Source organism: Schistosoma haematobium, chromosome 2 (assembly GCF_000699445.3).
Source record: "Schistosoma haematobium chromosome 2, whole genome shotgun sequence".
Lineage (NCBI taxonomy): Eukaryota > Metazoa > Platyhelminthes > Trematoda > Strigeidida > Schistosomatidae > Schistosoma > Schistosoma haematobium.
In genome coordinates, this window is record NC_067197.1 from 40,181,954 (window position 1) to 40,198,019 (window position 16,066).

At 39.3% G+C, this 16,066-nt stretch overlaps 1 protein-coding gene across 1 annotated transcript; it reads right to left on the reverse strand.

Moving 5' to 3' along the window:
- Nucleotides 1-4,141: 4,141 nt before the first annotated feature.
- On the reverse strand, nucleotides 4,142-12,000 carry LIN52 (Protein lin-52). Its single transcript, XM_012945935.3, has 5 exons — nucleotides 11,926-12,000; nucleotides 5,127-5,231; nucleotides 4,990-5,097; nucleotides 4,866-4,949; nucleotides 4,142-4,825 (listed from the first exon to the last, which is right to left on the reverse strand). The coding sequence occupies exons 2-5, from the start codon at nucleotides 5,203-5,205 to the stop codon at nucleotides 4,776-4,778; spliced, it is 321 nt and encodes a 106-aa protein (XP_012801389.1). The 5' UTR covers nucleotides 5,206-5,231; nucleotides 11,926-12,000; the 3' UTR covers nucleotides 4,142-4,775.
- Nucleotides 12,001-16,066: the final 4,066 nt, after the last annotated feature.

Here is a 16,066-nt window from a genome sequence, read left to right on the forward strand (position 1 = left end):
TATTGATCGTATTTTAATTTCAACTGAAGTTGGAATTAACTTCACCCTTTTGCTTCTCATCTTAACTTATTCTCTGGCAGTGATGCTTAACTTCAACTAACAGAGAGTTATTACCCTGTTTGATGGGATTCATCTGTTACGATAAGAAAGATAAACCAAACAAAGAACTCAGAAATAAGACGACTACTCAGATTTCTTTCGGTAGATAGTATACTTTAGTTTAGTGGTTACGTTACTTCGGTGTTCTTTTTCAAGTAGATACCCCTTTCCATCACGAATCGATGTTATAAACGAGATGAAGTCATAAACCACACTAGCATCTATGAATTACGCTTAATGAAAGAAAAGCGCAATACGTTAATCACTACGAATTATAAAGCGTAGTTGGAAAATGTACTTGAATTATAACAACAAAAATAGTAAATTGAAAATTATCGTCTTAGTTTAGTGGAAAACGGATTGATTCACAAATTATTCTAAAAAGTGAGTGGAGTATCTGGATTGTATCAAAACTATGTATCGGGATATTGTCTTCAAAAAAGATGGAGAATATGAGGGGAAATATTACATTATTATGCGTGAGAACGGTGCACTACATTTCTAAAACTCAAATTGATATTCATTTCAATCATAATCCATAATTATAGACAGTTCAGTTCATCATTTGTGTGTGGGCTGTGATACTGCCCGGGTGCCCAAACCGAAGCAGGTGGTTTTCTTAGGGGGCCACACCCCAAGCCTTTGACCTAAAGGTCTAACCCACAAGACAGTGGAGCATCGTAAGGAGATGCAGTCCCATGGAAGCCGGTGACCAACAATTGGTTCATACGCCGTTTGTTCCCGCAGGATACTGGAGCCCATGTGCACCATTGATTTGGCTTGGAATCCGGTTAAATCGCCGGACATTCGCTTTTCGTCCTCTCATTTTCGTGAACAACACCCCCACCACGACAAGGCCTTGAGTAGAACTTCCCTGTTAAAGGCTGTATACGTGTGAAAGTATTTCGAGAGGGAGGGCAAACCCATCCCGCTTTCGGCCATACCAGGACATTTGGGGGCTGTGGTTGTGTACAAGACTGCCGCTCCTTTTGGAGTACCTATCTGGACTCTGACCATCTTCGGTCTGCGCCAATCTTACCTTACTTTTCAGTGGACAACGAAGTGACCCCCACCAACGGATTGATGTTAGCAAGCGGGTTGCAACTTCTGTTGATAGTAAGTATCGAACCGAGCTAGCTACCATTCCCCCGAAAAGTATAGATGAGCATTGGTTGCAATTGCATGACGCCATGAAAATGGCGGGTACAGTCAGTTGTGGGTTCGCGAAACGTCTCGCTTATAAGCACTGGGTTTCTTCAGGTTCCTTACAACTCATTGAAGCCCGTCGGTCTACTCCGGGTGACCGTGAGTTTGACCATAAACGAAGGATGTTACGTAAGGAAATTGGGCAAAGCTTGCGTAAGGACCGCGAAGGCTGGTGGTCGAAGCGTGCTAATGAGCTGGAAGCAGCAGCTGCATCTGGTAACTACCGGAAGCTCTTCCAGCTCATCCGAGCCACTGGCAGCAAGAAGTATGATGTGAGTGAAACAATCTGCGAGGATGATGGGATGCCAATCACTAACATCCATCGACGTCTTTGACGATGGGCAGAATTTTTCGAAGGGCAGTTCGACTGGCCTGCTGCTCCGGCAACATCGGTCAGACTGTCCCATCCTCCATGACCTGCGACGACTAATCCACCCAACGGGATGGAAGTACGCAATCAACTACAACTCTTGGAGCGCTACAAATAGCCAGACCCAGATGACTCAGTTCCGGCCCTTTTTAATACTGTTGGTGACTTTCCGGTTAACGAACTGACTACGTTGTTTACAAAGTTCTGGGGACTAGAGAGTGTTCCAATATCACGGAATGAGTCGATCGTTGTCCCTATCCTTAAAAAAGGTTCACATCGTTCCTGTAACAACTATCGGGGGATAAGTCTACTTCCAATTGCGTCCAAACTATTGACCTCCGTCACACTTCGTAGATTGTTCAAAACCCGAGAAAGATTGACTTGCGAGGAGCAGGCTGGTTTTCGTTCTCGTCGAGGATGTATTGATCATATCTTCGCCCTCCACCAGATGTTAGAACACCGTCATACTTATCACAGGCCAACAATCATAATGTTTCTTGACATCAGGGCTGCCTTCAATTCGTTGGACAGGACTGTTCTCTATGACTGTCTGTTGAAAAAGGGTGTGCCTGAGAAGTTTATTAACATCCTAAAAGCCCTATATAAAAACACCTCAAGCAGAGTGAGGGCATACAACCACCTTTTTTTCATTGTTCCATTCAAGCACTGGGGTTAGGGTTGCCCAATCTCACTATTCCTCTCTAACCTTGCCATCGATGACATTGTGGAAACAACTCTGATGGATGTAAGTAATGGTGGTGTGGATCTGTTGCCTGGAGAAAGACTTCTCAACCTTGAGTATGCGGATGATATTGTTTTACTGTGTGATAATGCCCAGGCCATGCAATCCGCACTTAATCAGTTGTCAATCAGTGTCCGTAGGTATGGTATGTGCTTTGCACTTTCGAAGTGCAAAGTACTTCAACAAGACTGGCAGGATTCTAATCCTGTACTCACCCTGGGTGGTGAGCAGATAGAAGTAGTCGAAAAGTTCGTGTATCTAAGTAGCTGCATAAGTGCTGGTGGTGGCGTGAGTGATGAGATCAATACACGTATAGTGAAAACCAGAGCGGCTTATGACAATCTGAGCCATCTTTGGTGCCTTCGTGATGTCAGTCTGGATGTAAAAGGTCGGATCTACAACGCGTCGGTGAGAGCAGTTCTGCTCTATGCTTGTGAAACCTGGCCTCTCCGAGTTGAAGATGTTAGACGACTCTCTGTGTTTGATCACCGTTGTCTCCGAAGGATTGCTGACATCCAGTGGCAACACCATGTCAGTAATGCAGAGGCTCGGCATCGTGTGTTCGGGAACAGAGACGATAATCCAATTGGTGCTACCATCTTGAAACATCGACTTCGGTGAATTGGACATGTTCTCCGAATGTCGTCCCAGAGAATTACACGCCGTGCATTATTTGCCGACGCTGGGACTGGTTGGTAAAAGCGCAGAGGTGGTCAGTGTATGACATGGTGTCGTGATATGAAAGAAAGCTGTAAAGGACTGGCTTGTGTTGGTCCTTCTTGACTCCTGGTTGGGGTCCGAGAGATGGTGCAACACAGTAGCTAGAGACGTTATCATATATGGCTCAGAATAGAACCCAGTGGCGATCCTGCTGTAACTTTATTTTACGTTCTTCATAAAAAGTTGTTGTAACTTCCTTAACTGAAAGATTTCTTCTGATTGTGCCTTTCCGTTCCGCCATTATTAACATTATTATTATTACACTACCTTACACCAATCTCTTCGTTATCGTTCTTTTTTACGCTCCTTACCTTTTTTCTTTTTACTTCTCTTTAAATTCTCATTGTTTTGTGTGGCGCATATATATTTGTCGCACTCTTGTACCAATATTTATGTGTTCAATTAAATAAATAAATAATAACAATTATAATCCGATAACCAGAATAGTGTGCCAAAGGTTAATAAAAAATGTTTACTTTGGATGCGAATGAAATCGAAATAAAACCTGCTCTTCTTTCCTAATAGGGAATTCATTGGATATTCGGTAAAGTTGTTTCTGTTGAGCTTTCAAAGTTCAACAAGTTATGTGACTCTTGTGTTGTGACAATGCCATGCAATCTGGTTATTTTTACTTGTTTCTTGTACAGTATTAAATGTATTGCAATATTCACCGATCAAGTTGCGGTGAGTTCGGTTTCTCATGTCTTAATCGTTCTTATTTTGAAAATAATCCTCAATACACTTATTATAGGGAAGATGATGAGATCTTTCGAAAACATGAAGTAACCAAAACCTATAAAACGAAGAAATCAATATACCTATAACTATGCAGTACAGAGCTATCTTTTATTAGGCAAAGAGTGAAAGGTGAACGATAATTAGCTAGTGAATTTTTAAACACTCGTCAGCTGAAATGGTCATAACCTGTGTTACATACATCCGTTCACCATATGCTTCAGGTTACTGACCCTAATTCGATCATCTAGGTTAGTCCGTGTACATCGCTGATGGAAAATGCACTAACTACAAAGCACATCTCCAGAAAAAAGGAACTGACAAGCTTTCCACTCCCTACATGATATTGTTATAATCACACTGGTGAAGAAGCTTTCACCCCAATTCCAAGTGACTTTCGGGATGTGATAAGAGTGAAACATAGATACAGTCTAGCCAATAATGAAAAGTGAATTAGAGCACCTATAGGAATGATGTAAAAATTCAATTCTGCTAAGAAATGCATAATACTGAGCAACTAAAATTGAACTAACTTTGAAAAAGTAACTATGATACTAATATCCGTCTGTATGTGATGTAGTTACTGTTGATTCTTCTTACAAATACATAATTTTTGAATGGTTAAAATATTCTCATCTTTTTTCAAGTCAAGATGATGCTTTTTTTACTATGTAATGAAGAACAGTTTACCGATAATATAATTATTTTAAGTTGACGAAAAACGGAGATGCATACTCATTACATTAACACTTATACAGAAGCACAGACATATATCAATATATACACGTCTATATATATAACAGCAAAAAATGCCACCATAACATCATAAATAACGTTAGTTTAATAAATCATTTAAACGAAAACGAATGAACTATAGTTATATTCATTTATGAAACCAACAAATTAGCGTTTCCCAAGAATATTTAAAAATTTCCCGCGGGTCATTTCTTTTGCTGAAACAAATCTGTATTATTTTTTTAATCTTAAACAAACCTTCTTCCAATCCAACTTGATAAGCTAAATTCTGTAAATGTTTAATTTTATCCATTAGCTGTTGAGTCGATAGGCTCCCAAAATCTAACGTATGAATATAACTATCACAACAACACAAATTTACCATGAATAAGTTCCAGATCTTCTTTATCCAAATCAGTAGCATATTTCGGAGGGGTGTGTAAGTTTATTTCATTTTGCCGGGACGTAAGGAATTCGGTGACACCAGAAACTATATGAAAGTAGAAATAGGACAATTACTTTGTTCTGGCCATAAATCAGGTGAAGCTCTATCGAGATTATCATGACTCAACAGGACTTGATCGCCTTTTTCCTCCATGATATAGGTTTAGACGCTTTTCAAAGCTACAAAGTGGAAGAAATAAAGGGAGAGTATAAAAATAATCATTTTAAGATCTTTGTGTAAAATTCCAGAAAATAAAACTTTACCAAAACTCCATACTTTTTGTTTGGATAGTTTGAAACCTGTTATCTGACAGGACTTGTCACCTCTCATATTAGCATAGTGAATGGAATTAACAATATGGAAGAGTTGAAATAGTAGTGTGTCAATGATAGTAAAAACTAATTATGAAGGGTTTTTTCAGAAATAATGGAATAAAATAGAGAAAATATAATGGCCTGAGTTATTTAACCATTGATTGGAGCTATCGGACGGACTCTAACCAAGAAGATGAACTTTTTATACAAATCCGATCAAAAGTAAATGATTTCATAAACTTTTTTCATGTCTCATTCTGGTCGATAGAGGTTTTCTTGGAACCGATTATTATGCTACTATTATACTGCCGAACGGAGGCATAATAAACAAGGAAAGATAATATAAGTTCAGGACAATCAAACTGTCATTCGTGTTAGCTATTTTTATTTATTTTGAAAATAAAATCATTAGAACGGCTGCCTATCGAATGATTTATTAACCCACCACAAACTTAAAATTTTGTGTGTCATGATTGAATTCCATGATTTTGTTTAAAATTTGCTTAGGATAAATGAGGATAGAGAATTTAGTACTGAATATGGAAGTTTTTATAAATAGAGAAGTAGCAGGCAGTGAATACACATATAATAGTGATAGGATTCAAGCAACTCTATGGGATCCTCAACAACAGGTTTCTTTCCAGTGCGTATTTCTGCGGAAAGCGTAGAATGATTACAGATACAGCTATATTACAAATAATGCTGACCCAAATAACTTTATTGTCTGCATTAAATATTAACATCAACAAATAGCAATCTTTTTATACATCCATCATTGTGAAAATTCTGTCAACTAATATGTGGTGGCAATAGACAGTCAAAGACCGACTCGGAATTAAATCAATTATGTAACCCAAAAACGGTAAAGTACTGAAACATAGGAGCAGATAAATCAGGTGAAGTCAGTAAAGAGATGTAGGATAATACACTTGAGGACCACATAAAAGAAAATAGATGGACAAATCCCGAACATTAATGTCAATTCCGAATAAAGAAATTAATTATAATATTTGTGCTTGGGCTGACTTTGACTTGTCGGACTGTTGAGCAATTATAAATATCTCTTGTGTTTGGTATAAATGATCGAAATGGTGAGAAGCAGAGTTATGAACCGCATAGAATTTACCGGGAGTTAATAAAAGGAAGACTTAACTTGCTAGTATACTGCTACTCACAACTGGGAGGAACCGTAGCTTCTATAACAATGTCCTTGAAGATTCCATACATGCCAACAGACAAAACCAGTTTACTTTAAAACGTTGATTAAAAAAACATTACACAACGTTCTCAGAGGCATCGGTTTATGGAATCACAACTTATCACTAACCTTATTACTCTTGATAAATGGAAGAATGATCTACTTAAGGCTCACTTTGAATAAGCATTAGTCAGCATAATGTAGCCAACCTATTGAACCAAGCTATTATTTTACACTGGATTTAAATTGGAGCTATGAGTCAATTCTCTTGATTTTTAAAAGACAACTGCTAATCATTTAGAGGTATTGTTCAGGACTGGCCCGACTAATGAGAATGTATCTATCCACTTTTATTTTTTAAAACTTGAGGAATAGGCTGCAAATATTTGAATTTGATGTGACTAAAATATGTGCTACTTATGCTCATTTACAACCTACCTTCATGAGGAATATTGGGTACGATAAGAATACATTAGAAGACAAGTCAGTCAGCTACGAGGTAGGACCAGACACATATATGCATCAATCCAAGTTGCCACAGCTCATTAGCACAGCAAGATGAACACTGTATTCACAGTAGTTAATACAGTGGTGGTAATATATAAAAGATTGCATACAAGGACATAGTACAGGAAGAAAGAATTAGTTCGTAGAAAGAAAGATATGAAGCAATTTTAATCTCTTAGTTTAAGGGAAGACAGGGGGTGTACACACCTACGCCATTGTGGTCGATTCTGAGCCATGTCACCAAGAGTCTCCAACCATTTGTTACGATAGTAACGCGGACCCCAATCAAGTAGTCTGCATCTTCCAACATGGCTCAGACTAGAAGTTAGTGACTTCAAGCACTGATGCCACATTTTGGTTTGGCCGCCCCTAACTTTCTTCCAACTATCTCCAACACCGGTTAGCATTGCACGTCGTGGTAATCGGTGTTCAGGCATACGTAACACGTGGCCTAACCATATCAGTCAATGAAGGTTTACAACCTCATCAACTGATCCACCATCATCCCTGATACCCTGCGTCTAACCTCGCTATTACTTACCAAGTGGTCTCAGTGGATACGAGCAATATTGATTAGAAAACAAAGGGGTGACAAAACCAAACTGTAACACTAGTCCACGAAATCACTGAATGTTAAGTGCAGATTAAGTGAACCTTGAAAAGATCACTACTGTACACTTTTTCTCCTACAACTTCACTTCATTTATGTGTCTTGATATCAAAGTAGTTTATTGCTGATGGTAGTATTATTTTCACCTCCTTGAATTTTGTTTCGTTTGTCTGTCAATGTCCTGATGTCAAACATGAACTGTGGTGACGCAGACTGGTACACTTAGTCCTTACTTGCTACCCAAAAGAATATAGAACGTCAGTGAGTTCAGCACAGCTGTGGTGTTTTTGCTAGTTTGAGTATCAACTTATTAAATTACGACAAGAGAAAGCTTTACAAACTGGTGTATCGGAAATCGCTGCGTAAAGTACCTAGTAAACAGTCATAGAAAACTATGAAAAAAATCGGTAAATGGGTAGGACAAATTACTGAAATCCCTATATTTTCCATGTAATTGGCTACTTTGTTTTACATACTGTTTGGTCCAATAACTTGTCACTTAGTGACATCACTTTTTAACTAGTTATCCAACGTATTCAATCTTTTTGTTAGGTGACTACGTGTAGACAATGAGTTTATTGTATTATCTACAGCCTCAAAATGCCCTGGTACGGCCGAGAGTGGGGAGAGTCCTCTCTCCCTCTCGAAATGCTCTCACACGGCCACGCGTATATAGCCTCTAACAGGGAAGTCCTACTCACTGCATTCTCGTGGCGGGGGTGTTGTTTACGAAAATGAGAGGACGAAAAGCGAATGTCCGGCGATTTAACCGGATTCCAAGCCAAATCAATGGTGCACATGGGCTCCAGTATCCTGCGGGAACAAATGGCGTATGAACCAATTGTTGGTCACCGGCTTCCATGGGACTGCATCTCCTTACGATGCTCCACTGCCTTGTGGGTTAGACCTTTAGGTCAAAGGCTTGGGGTGTGGCCCCCTAAGAAAACCACCTGCTTCGGTTTGGGCACCCGGGCAGTATCACAGCCCTCACACATATCGAATGAGATTTGTGTGGCGCATATGTATTCGGTGCCTCTTTGTACCATTATCTATGTGTTGAAATAAATAAATAAAGAGAATGTCCGACGCCTTAACCGGGTTAGTGGATATGAAGGACCTACCTAGGGGGGTTGGAAAACTTTCATTCCAAACCAATGGTGCGCACGAGATCCAGAATCCTAAAAGAACAAAAGGCGTATGAACCTTTTGTTGGTCACTGGCTACCATGGGACTGCATCTCTTTAGGATGCTCCACTGCCTTGTGGATCAGACCTTTAGATCGAAGGCTCCGGGCGTGGCCCTCTATGAAAGTCACCTGCTTCGGTCTGGGCAGTATCCCAGCTCTCACATAAATCGAATGATTTATGTGGCGTATATCTATATGGTGTCTCCTTGTACCAATTTTCATGTGTTTAAATAAATAAATAATGTTGTTGGAGAATTTTCGTAATTTAAGTCATTTAGGATATGAAGGAATAACAGTTCCACGTCGTTCTACGCAATTGTTTACTGCGTACATAGTTATGGGCATTCAATGGAAATGAAACACTTACACAGATATGGGGTCGGATGGATTCAGAGGAAGGTTTAACGTTTCTTAAATCCAAGGTGGTGTAGTAATGTGGTATACTGTGATCACATTATTCATACAGGAGACCTGTATGTTGGCATTGAGTTGTATTCATCGATGGAATGTTTTTTCAATCTCAGCACGAAGGTGAACCTGAATGACACACTTCCATATTAATCCAAGAGACCGAAAAGGTGAATTTGTAGTCTTAATTAGTTAACACAACTCTCAGAGAACCGAAAACAACTATCATATACTACGTTTGCACCTCCGAGGAAATGGAGGCGACAGAAGTGGGTGCTGGCTGTGGTTCAGTAAACTATTTTAAAGTCATCGACTTACTGATTGTCAGGAATATCTTGATTTACTTAATTATTACATACCACCTCTTAAAAAATCGAATTTGTGTCATCAGTTGACACGTCAACTACAAAACCAATACTACAGATTGCTTCAAACGAGCAAGTGGAATCAACATTTATATGTATTCTTGCAGTATCGACGGTTATGAAGATATCATAGGACGACATAGACTAGGAGAAAGGAACGAGAATGGCGAGAGATTTTCAAATCTCTGTATATTCAACAAACTGGTTGTAGACGGCACAATATTACCACACAAACTCATACACAAAGTTACATAGATCACACCATGGAGAACCAGATAGATCATATTTGCATCAGTAAAAAATTCACAAGGTTAATGGAAGACGTGAGGACCAAGAGAAGAGCTGACATAGCCTCAGATTATCACCTTGTGTTTGCCAAGATGAAATTGATGCTAAAGAAGCATCGGACAACTGGAAAAACAGCATTACAAAGGTTCAATACAGCCTTCCTTCGTCATACTGACAAACTCAACGAATTCAAGATAACTCTCAACAACAGGTCCCAAGTCTTACAGGATCTACTCAAAGAAGAAACTACTGTGGAAGACAACTGGAAAGAGATCAAAGAAGCATTAACTTCAACGTGTCAGGAGGTTCTGTGTCGCAAGAAGCATCATCGTAAGGAATGGATCTCCATCGAAACCATGGACAAGATTCAAGAAAGGAACGACAAGAAAACAGCAATTAACAACAACCGAACAAGAACAGATAAGGTCAAGGCACAAGCTGAATACACAGAGCGAAGTGGAGCATTAAAGCTGACAATCAGAAATACGTGGAAGAGCTAGCAACAAAAGCGGAAAAAGCTGCAAGAAAAGAAAATATGAAACAACTATGTGACACGACGAAGAAACTAGCAGGGAAATATAGTAAACCAAAGAGGGTGGTCAGTGAAAAAGAAGCAAGCCAATCACCGAAACTGAAGGACAGAGGGACAGATAGTTGGAACACTTCGAGGAACTCTTGAATAGTCCAGCTCCATTGAATCCACTAGACATCGAAGCAGCTATTACAGACCTTCCTATAGATGTTACTACACCAACGACGGGAGAAATCAGGATGGCCATCAGACGAATCAAGAGTGAGAAAGCAGCAGGGTCTGACAATATGCGACCTGAAGCACTGAAGTCAGACATAGAAGTCACTGCAATCATGCTCCACGTTCTATATAAGATTTGGGAGGAAGAACAAGTGCCGACAGACTAGAAAGAAGAACACCCCATCAAAAACCAAAGAAAGGAGATCTGAGAAAATGCGAGAACCACAAAGGCATCACACCACCGTCAGTATCGCGAGAAGTTTTCAACAGTGTTGCTGAACCGGATGAAAGTCTCAGTAGACACTCAACTTCGGGACCAACAGGCTGGATTCTGTAAAGATCGGTTGCGCACAGACCAAATTGCAACACTAGGGATCATCGCTGAACAATCAGTTGGATGGAACTCGTCACTACATTAAATTCCTTGATTATGAGTAAGCATTTGACAGTATGGATAGAACATTAAGGAAACTTCCTTAACACTACGGTGTACCTCAGAAAATCGTCAACATCACATGGAATTCATACGACGGGCTACACCGCAACGTCGTAAATGGAGGACAGATGACAGACGCACTCGAGGTGAGGACCGGAGTGAGACAAGGCTGGTTACTCTCCTGGACTGGATTATGAAGACCTCCATATCTGGTGAGATGCACGGAATGAAGTAGACAGGTTGGATGCAACTAGATGATTTGGACCTGGCAGATGAACTATCTCTCCTATCCCATACACATCAACAAATACAGATCAAGACAGTCAGTGTGGCAGAAGCCTCTGCATCAGTAGGCCTTAACATACACAAGGGAAGGGCAAGATTTTAAATAAAATTTCTACATCTAGGAACATTTTGGAGAAAATTCCAGGTGTAGTTAAATCTGGGGTTATTTAGTCCCATTTTCCCAAAATCCACCCATTATTTTTAATGGGAGTGTCCCGAAATTTACCTAAGGTTGATCAATTTTTTGTCCTACATTTGCTCTCATGAGAGCTCGAGTCAACTGGAAGTCGTTTAAGTGATGGGTTTTTGAAGTTTCTGGATTACGCTTTTAAAGCCAAGGTTTACACACTAATATGAAAAGTAAAAGCGGCAAACAATTGGTAAGAGTCGCAAATACGTTAGAATTACACAATGTACAATTTAAAACAACAACATGAATTTATAGAGTTCAACTCAATTAATGTCGTAAAATGTGAATATCTTGAGTTTATTAGTAAAATACTTTTGGATGCACAATCGAATTACATTTCTATAAAATAGCCAAAACCCTCCGATTTGGTTTAAAGACCTTGAGAGTCAAATGGCACATATGACCTCGAGGATTCACCTGGTTAGCCACTTTTAACACAAGAGATACAGATTTGTGTAGTAAGGACAAAAGGCCAATGGCTCATGTTGTTCCTTTTCTAGTATGGTTCTGTGATTGTCCAGTCTTCTCTTGAATAAGTCAATTAAAGGTGCGGACATCACTGCTTCGGGCAGCAGGTTCCAAGTACTGATGACTCAGTGTGAAAACCTGTATGCCACGGGTGGTTTGTTCGTTCTTGGTTTTTCCACTCACTTGCTACGTCCTCCGGGATGTCACGATCTAGTGGGAAGAAAAAGAGAGAATAAGTTAGGTACGAAATCATTTCTCAGTATTCTGTACATCAAGATTAGATCTCCCCTTAATCTACGATAGGACAGACTAAAGATGTCCAGCTTTTCAAGCCGCCCTTCGTATGGTAAACAACGGAGTTCTGGAACTGCACGGGTAGCTGCCCTCTGTACTTCTTCTAGGATATCTGAGTCACCTTTTGAACAGGGGCTTGCGGCCTGGATGCAGTTCTCAAGCTTAGTTCTCACCAACGTTGTGTACACTGTAACGAACATGGTAGTATCTAACTTGGAGAATGTCCGTATTAAAGCCCAGAGGGTTCTAAGCCTCTTAGTTACAACCACCCGGTAATGTGCCGTCGTCTTAAGATCATGACTCACTGTAACCAAAAGATCCCTATGAGACCAAAGCTCGGGTACAGGCACTTTCCCTATGTTGTACCTATTAATCTTTGCATCACCATGTGCATTTAGACACATTTTGTCGTGTTGATAGACATCATCTACTCTTTAGACCAGTTAATCATATTATTTAAGTCTGCCTGAAGAGAACATGCGTCTGTGTCTCCAGTTATTACTCGCCAGATCTTTACATCGTCAGCGTATAATAACATTGGAGACTGTAATATACTTGGAAGATCACTAACATACATTATAAAAAGTAAAGGACCTAGGACGGAACCTTGAGGTACTCCACTAAGTACTAGTCTCCAGATGGAGCACTTGGAATTTATTCTTACTTTCTGTCCACGACCTACTAGGAAATCCTTAATCCATTTGAAAAAAGTCCGGCAATACCGAGATTTTCTAACTCCATTAGCAGTCTGTTAGTTGGCACCTTGTCGAAAGCCTTACTGAAGTCTATGTAGACTGAGTTTCTGTTGCTGTTTCGTGGGCTTTTATTTGACATAAAACGAAATTCACCCAATAGTTAAAATTGCCACTCTTTTGGTGAAAGAAGTAGACACGTTAGCAAAATCATTTTTATTTTTGTTGATTTCATTTACTTAAGATCTTTGATCTGCGATATCTTCGTCAGGAGCTTGTATAAACCAAGTGGGTTCTTTACGCGGTATCGGGCATTTCGCAATATTCAATGGGTGGTTTGCTAGCCACTCGACTGTACTAATTTTTAATCATTTAGGCAGTTATTCGTGGATTTGTATGTCTTGTAGCTTGAGTGTGTACATTTTTTTCAGGACAATAAGAATCCTGAATACTGGCATCGATCACATTAACATACAGGAGGTTGGTTGGTTACCATTTGATGATAATTCCAGTGTGGATACAAGACGATTGTTCCATGAATAACAAACAAGTTAATTAATTGTTAATGTTTGAGAAGACGGAACTTGAAGGATAATAATAGGGGAAATGAAGACGATAACAAGAGGCATAGGAAGTAGTTACTGATATATGGGAAGGATAACCGTAGTAACTTATGAAAAGTGCATCAGACACGGTTGGTCCGAGGAGATGGCGATATATGAATGAGCATATGTTTGCCAAGTCTTCCTGCAAAGCTACCCACTAATATAGCTGTGATCACTTTGACTGGACGGGAATTTCAAATAGGCGCGGCTCTTAATAAAAAAAGTGGGAGCTTGACCGGGCGTTCGCTCTGTGACGTGCAATCTTTCAAGGGTTGCCTTGGGGAGCGTGATGACGATGTTCTGATAAAATGTTCGTGTCGGTGTGGCTTGGCGTAGCTAAGACGTTGCTAAGTTAATAAGCGGCTAAAATGAAACATGGGGGGGATGTTGATCTGTCCGACTTTCTTCTAAGGCGGCAGACTTCGCAGTTGACATTCCGCATACTGCGTAACCTAAGGCAAATATCCCTCAAATTATTTGGGTGTGTGCGATCAGATAGATTGTATATAACTGCATTGTAAGAAGAGATAACCATTTTCGTCCCTTCTTCAGCCACAAACTCTAGAATACGGTCAGTTTTTGTGAGTCACTCAAGACTTTAATCAGTATTAAGGCCTCATATGTGTGAGAAGGGTGCTAATTGGTTAAGTCTACCGTTAATTTCGGTTAGAGGGTTTTGCAGCTGACGGATATCAGTACTATTTCCATCAGTATTTTCATATGTGTGAGATAAACCATTAAACCTTTCGGTTTTTGAAATTTTGGATTAAGGCTTTAGTAATATTTCCTGTCTGGTTGACTGTGTTGACTTTTTGATGTACGCGGATAATGTGTCTTTTACATCAACCAGTCCTACCGTTAGCATACTGAAAGAAGAGATCTAGGGTTTGTTACATGGAGAACCAAGTAGTGATAGTGATATTTGTGGATAAGACTTATAGGGTTCAGAAGATAAAGGTTTAGCATTGTCAGGTACTGAATCGTCAGACATAGGGGTTATAGATTTTGACTTTTTAGTTAGCTTAGAAGTTGGTAAAATTTCTCTTTTACTAGAGCTGTTTGCCATTATGTGCAGCTGAGTGATTAGAGAGCTCGTTTAACTAAATAAAATATCTGAGTATACATTTATTATTAAGTATTATCCAGGTTAATAATGGGATCAGAGACCATGAGTATATGATGCATTCCATATGTAATTGTTCAGTTATAACGTAAGAGAGTGACGGTCAATGGAATATCTATATTTCAATTGGTGTAATCCAAATATGAAAAGACGCATCGATGTAAATTGCTGGAGGCTTATATAAAATGTCCAGTCAACGAAGTCCGCGATATGTAGATATTAACTGTTAAGTTAGTTAGTTTAATTAGCCAATACTTTTAGGTTGATAATTTGAACGGAAATGCTCTTCACATTAAATAAATTGAGAATTGCATTGAGAGATTTTCAAATCTAATAAGAACATGATGCGTGCATGTTCATCGAGTTTCCGTCTATAATTATCAAAGTTATGAGCTCACCTGAGTTTTATCCTTTTTAATTTAAGATTCGTCGAGGTTTGCACCGCGAATTGCAATAGTGAGGTATCAGTAAAATAATTTTATTGGAGTAATCTGGAGTAACCTGTATCTTAAACTATCGTCAGGTCACATTATTTTTTGTAACCTACCGAGTGAGAGTCAATCTGTTGAGGGGTTGTTTCTGAGTTCTTATGACTGGTTTTGTTGAACACATCTGCGCTTGATTCAAGTCAGTCATATCTCTTTTCAAAGAGGGATCGCTAGTTCCAACTCAAAGTGGTTTAATATTAACGGTAACTGAAGGTTATTTCACATACTCGTTCTCTTACCCAGTTTTGAACAAAATGGTTGAAAGGAGAATGATTCTGTATAAAGTCATAAATTTCAATTCAAATTGTTACCTGAAGAAATGTCACCATCCAATAATCCTACCATTAATTGTTCAACAAATTCGAATAGTCTAATATAAGTTGCATTAAGCGGATAATTCGCTAAGAGACATAAAACATTTACCAGTTCCAAAAAATAAATGTTTCTATTATTCCACAAATATTATTCTATCCTTTCCGGACTGATTACTTAGTTTGTTCAAAAGGCCATATTTGATCTTGTCACAATAATGGGTGTTTCAACTACCGTAGTTATCTATCTTATAGCCTTTCTCCTAACGGCCACTTCCCATGAATTGAAATATCCGACGCCGCAACAACCACACGGCATTCCCTGAAATTGCAGTGTTCGATCAATCATTTTTGACGTGGCGGTAAGGACAGGGAATATTCTCCTGGCCAACTTTTTTAAAATACGTTGGTAAGGTCATGAACTTATTTTCAAAATCTGCCACGTGTATCGCTAGCGTTATCTTCTTCGACTATTCCATCACATTCCTTCAATAA

What these genes read in the sequence shown, in the direction of transcription:
- LIN52 (XM_012945935.3), bottom strand. Translation starts at nt 5,205, where the DNA reads ATGGAGGAAAAAGGCGATCAAGTCCTGTTGAGTCATGATAATCTCGAT. An exon ending in AGATCTGGAACTTATTCATG is followed by an intron (nt 4,950 to 4,989) that starts GTAAATTTGTGT and finishes TTCATACGTTAG; the next exon opens with ATTTTGGGAGCCTATCGACT. An exon ending in TCAAGTTGGATTGGAAGAAG is followed by an intron (nt 4,826 to 4,865) that starts GTTTGTTTAAGA and finishes GATTTGTTTCAG; the next exon opens with CAAAAGAAATGACCCGCGGG.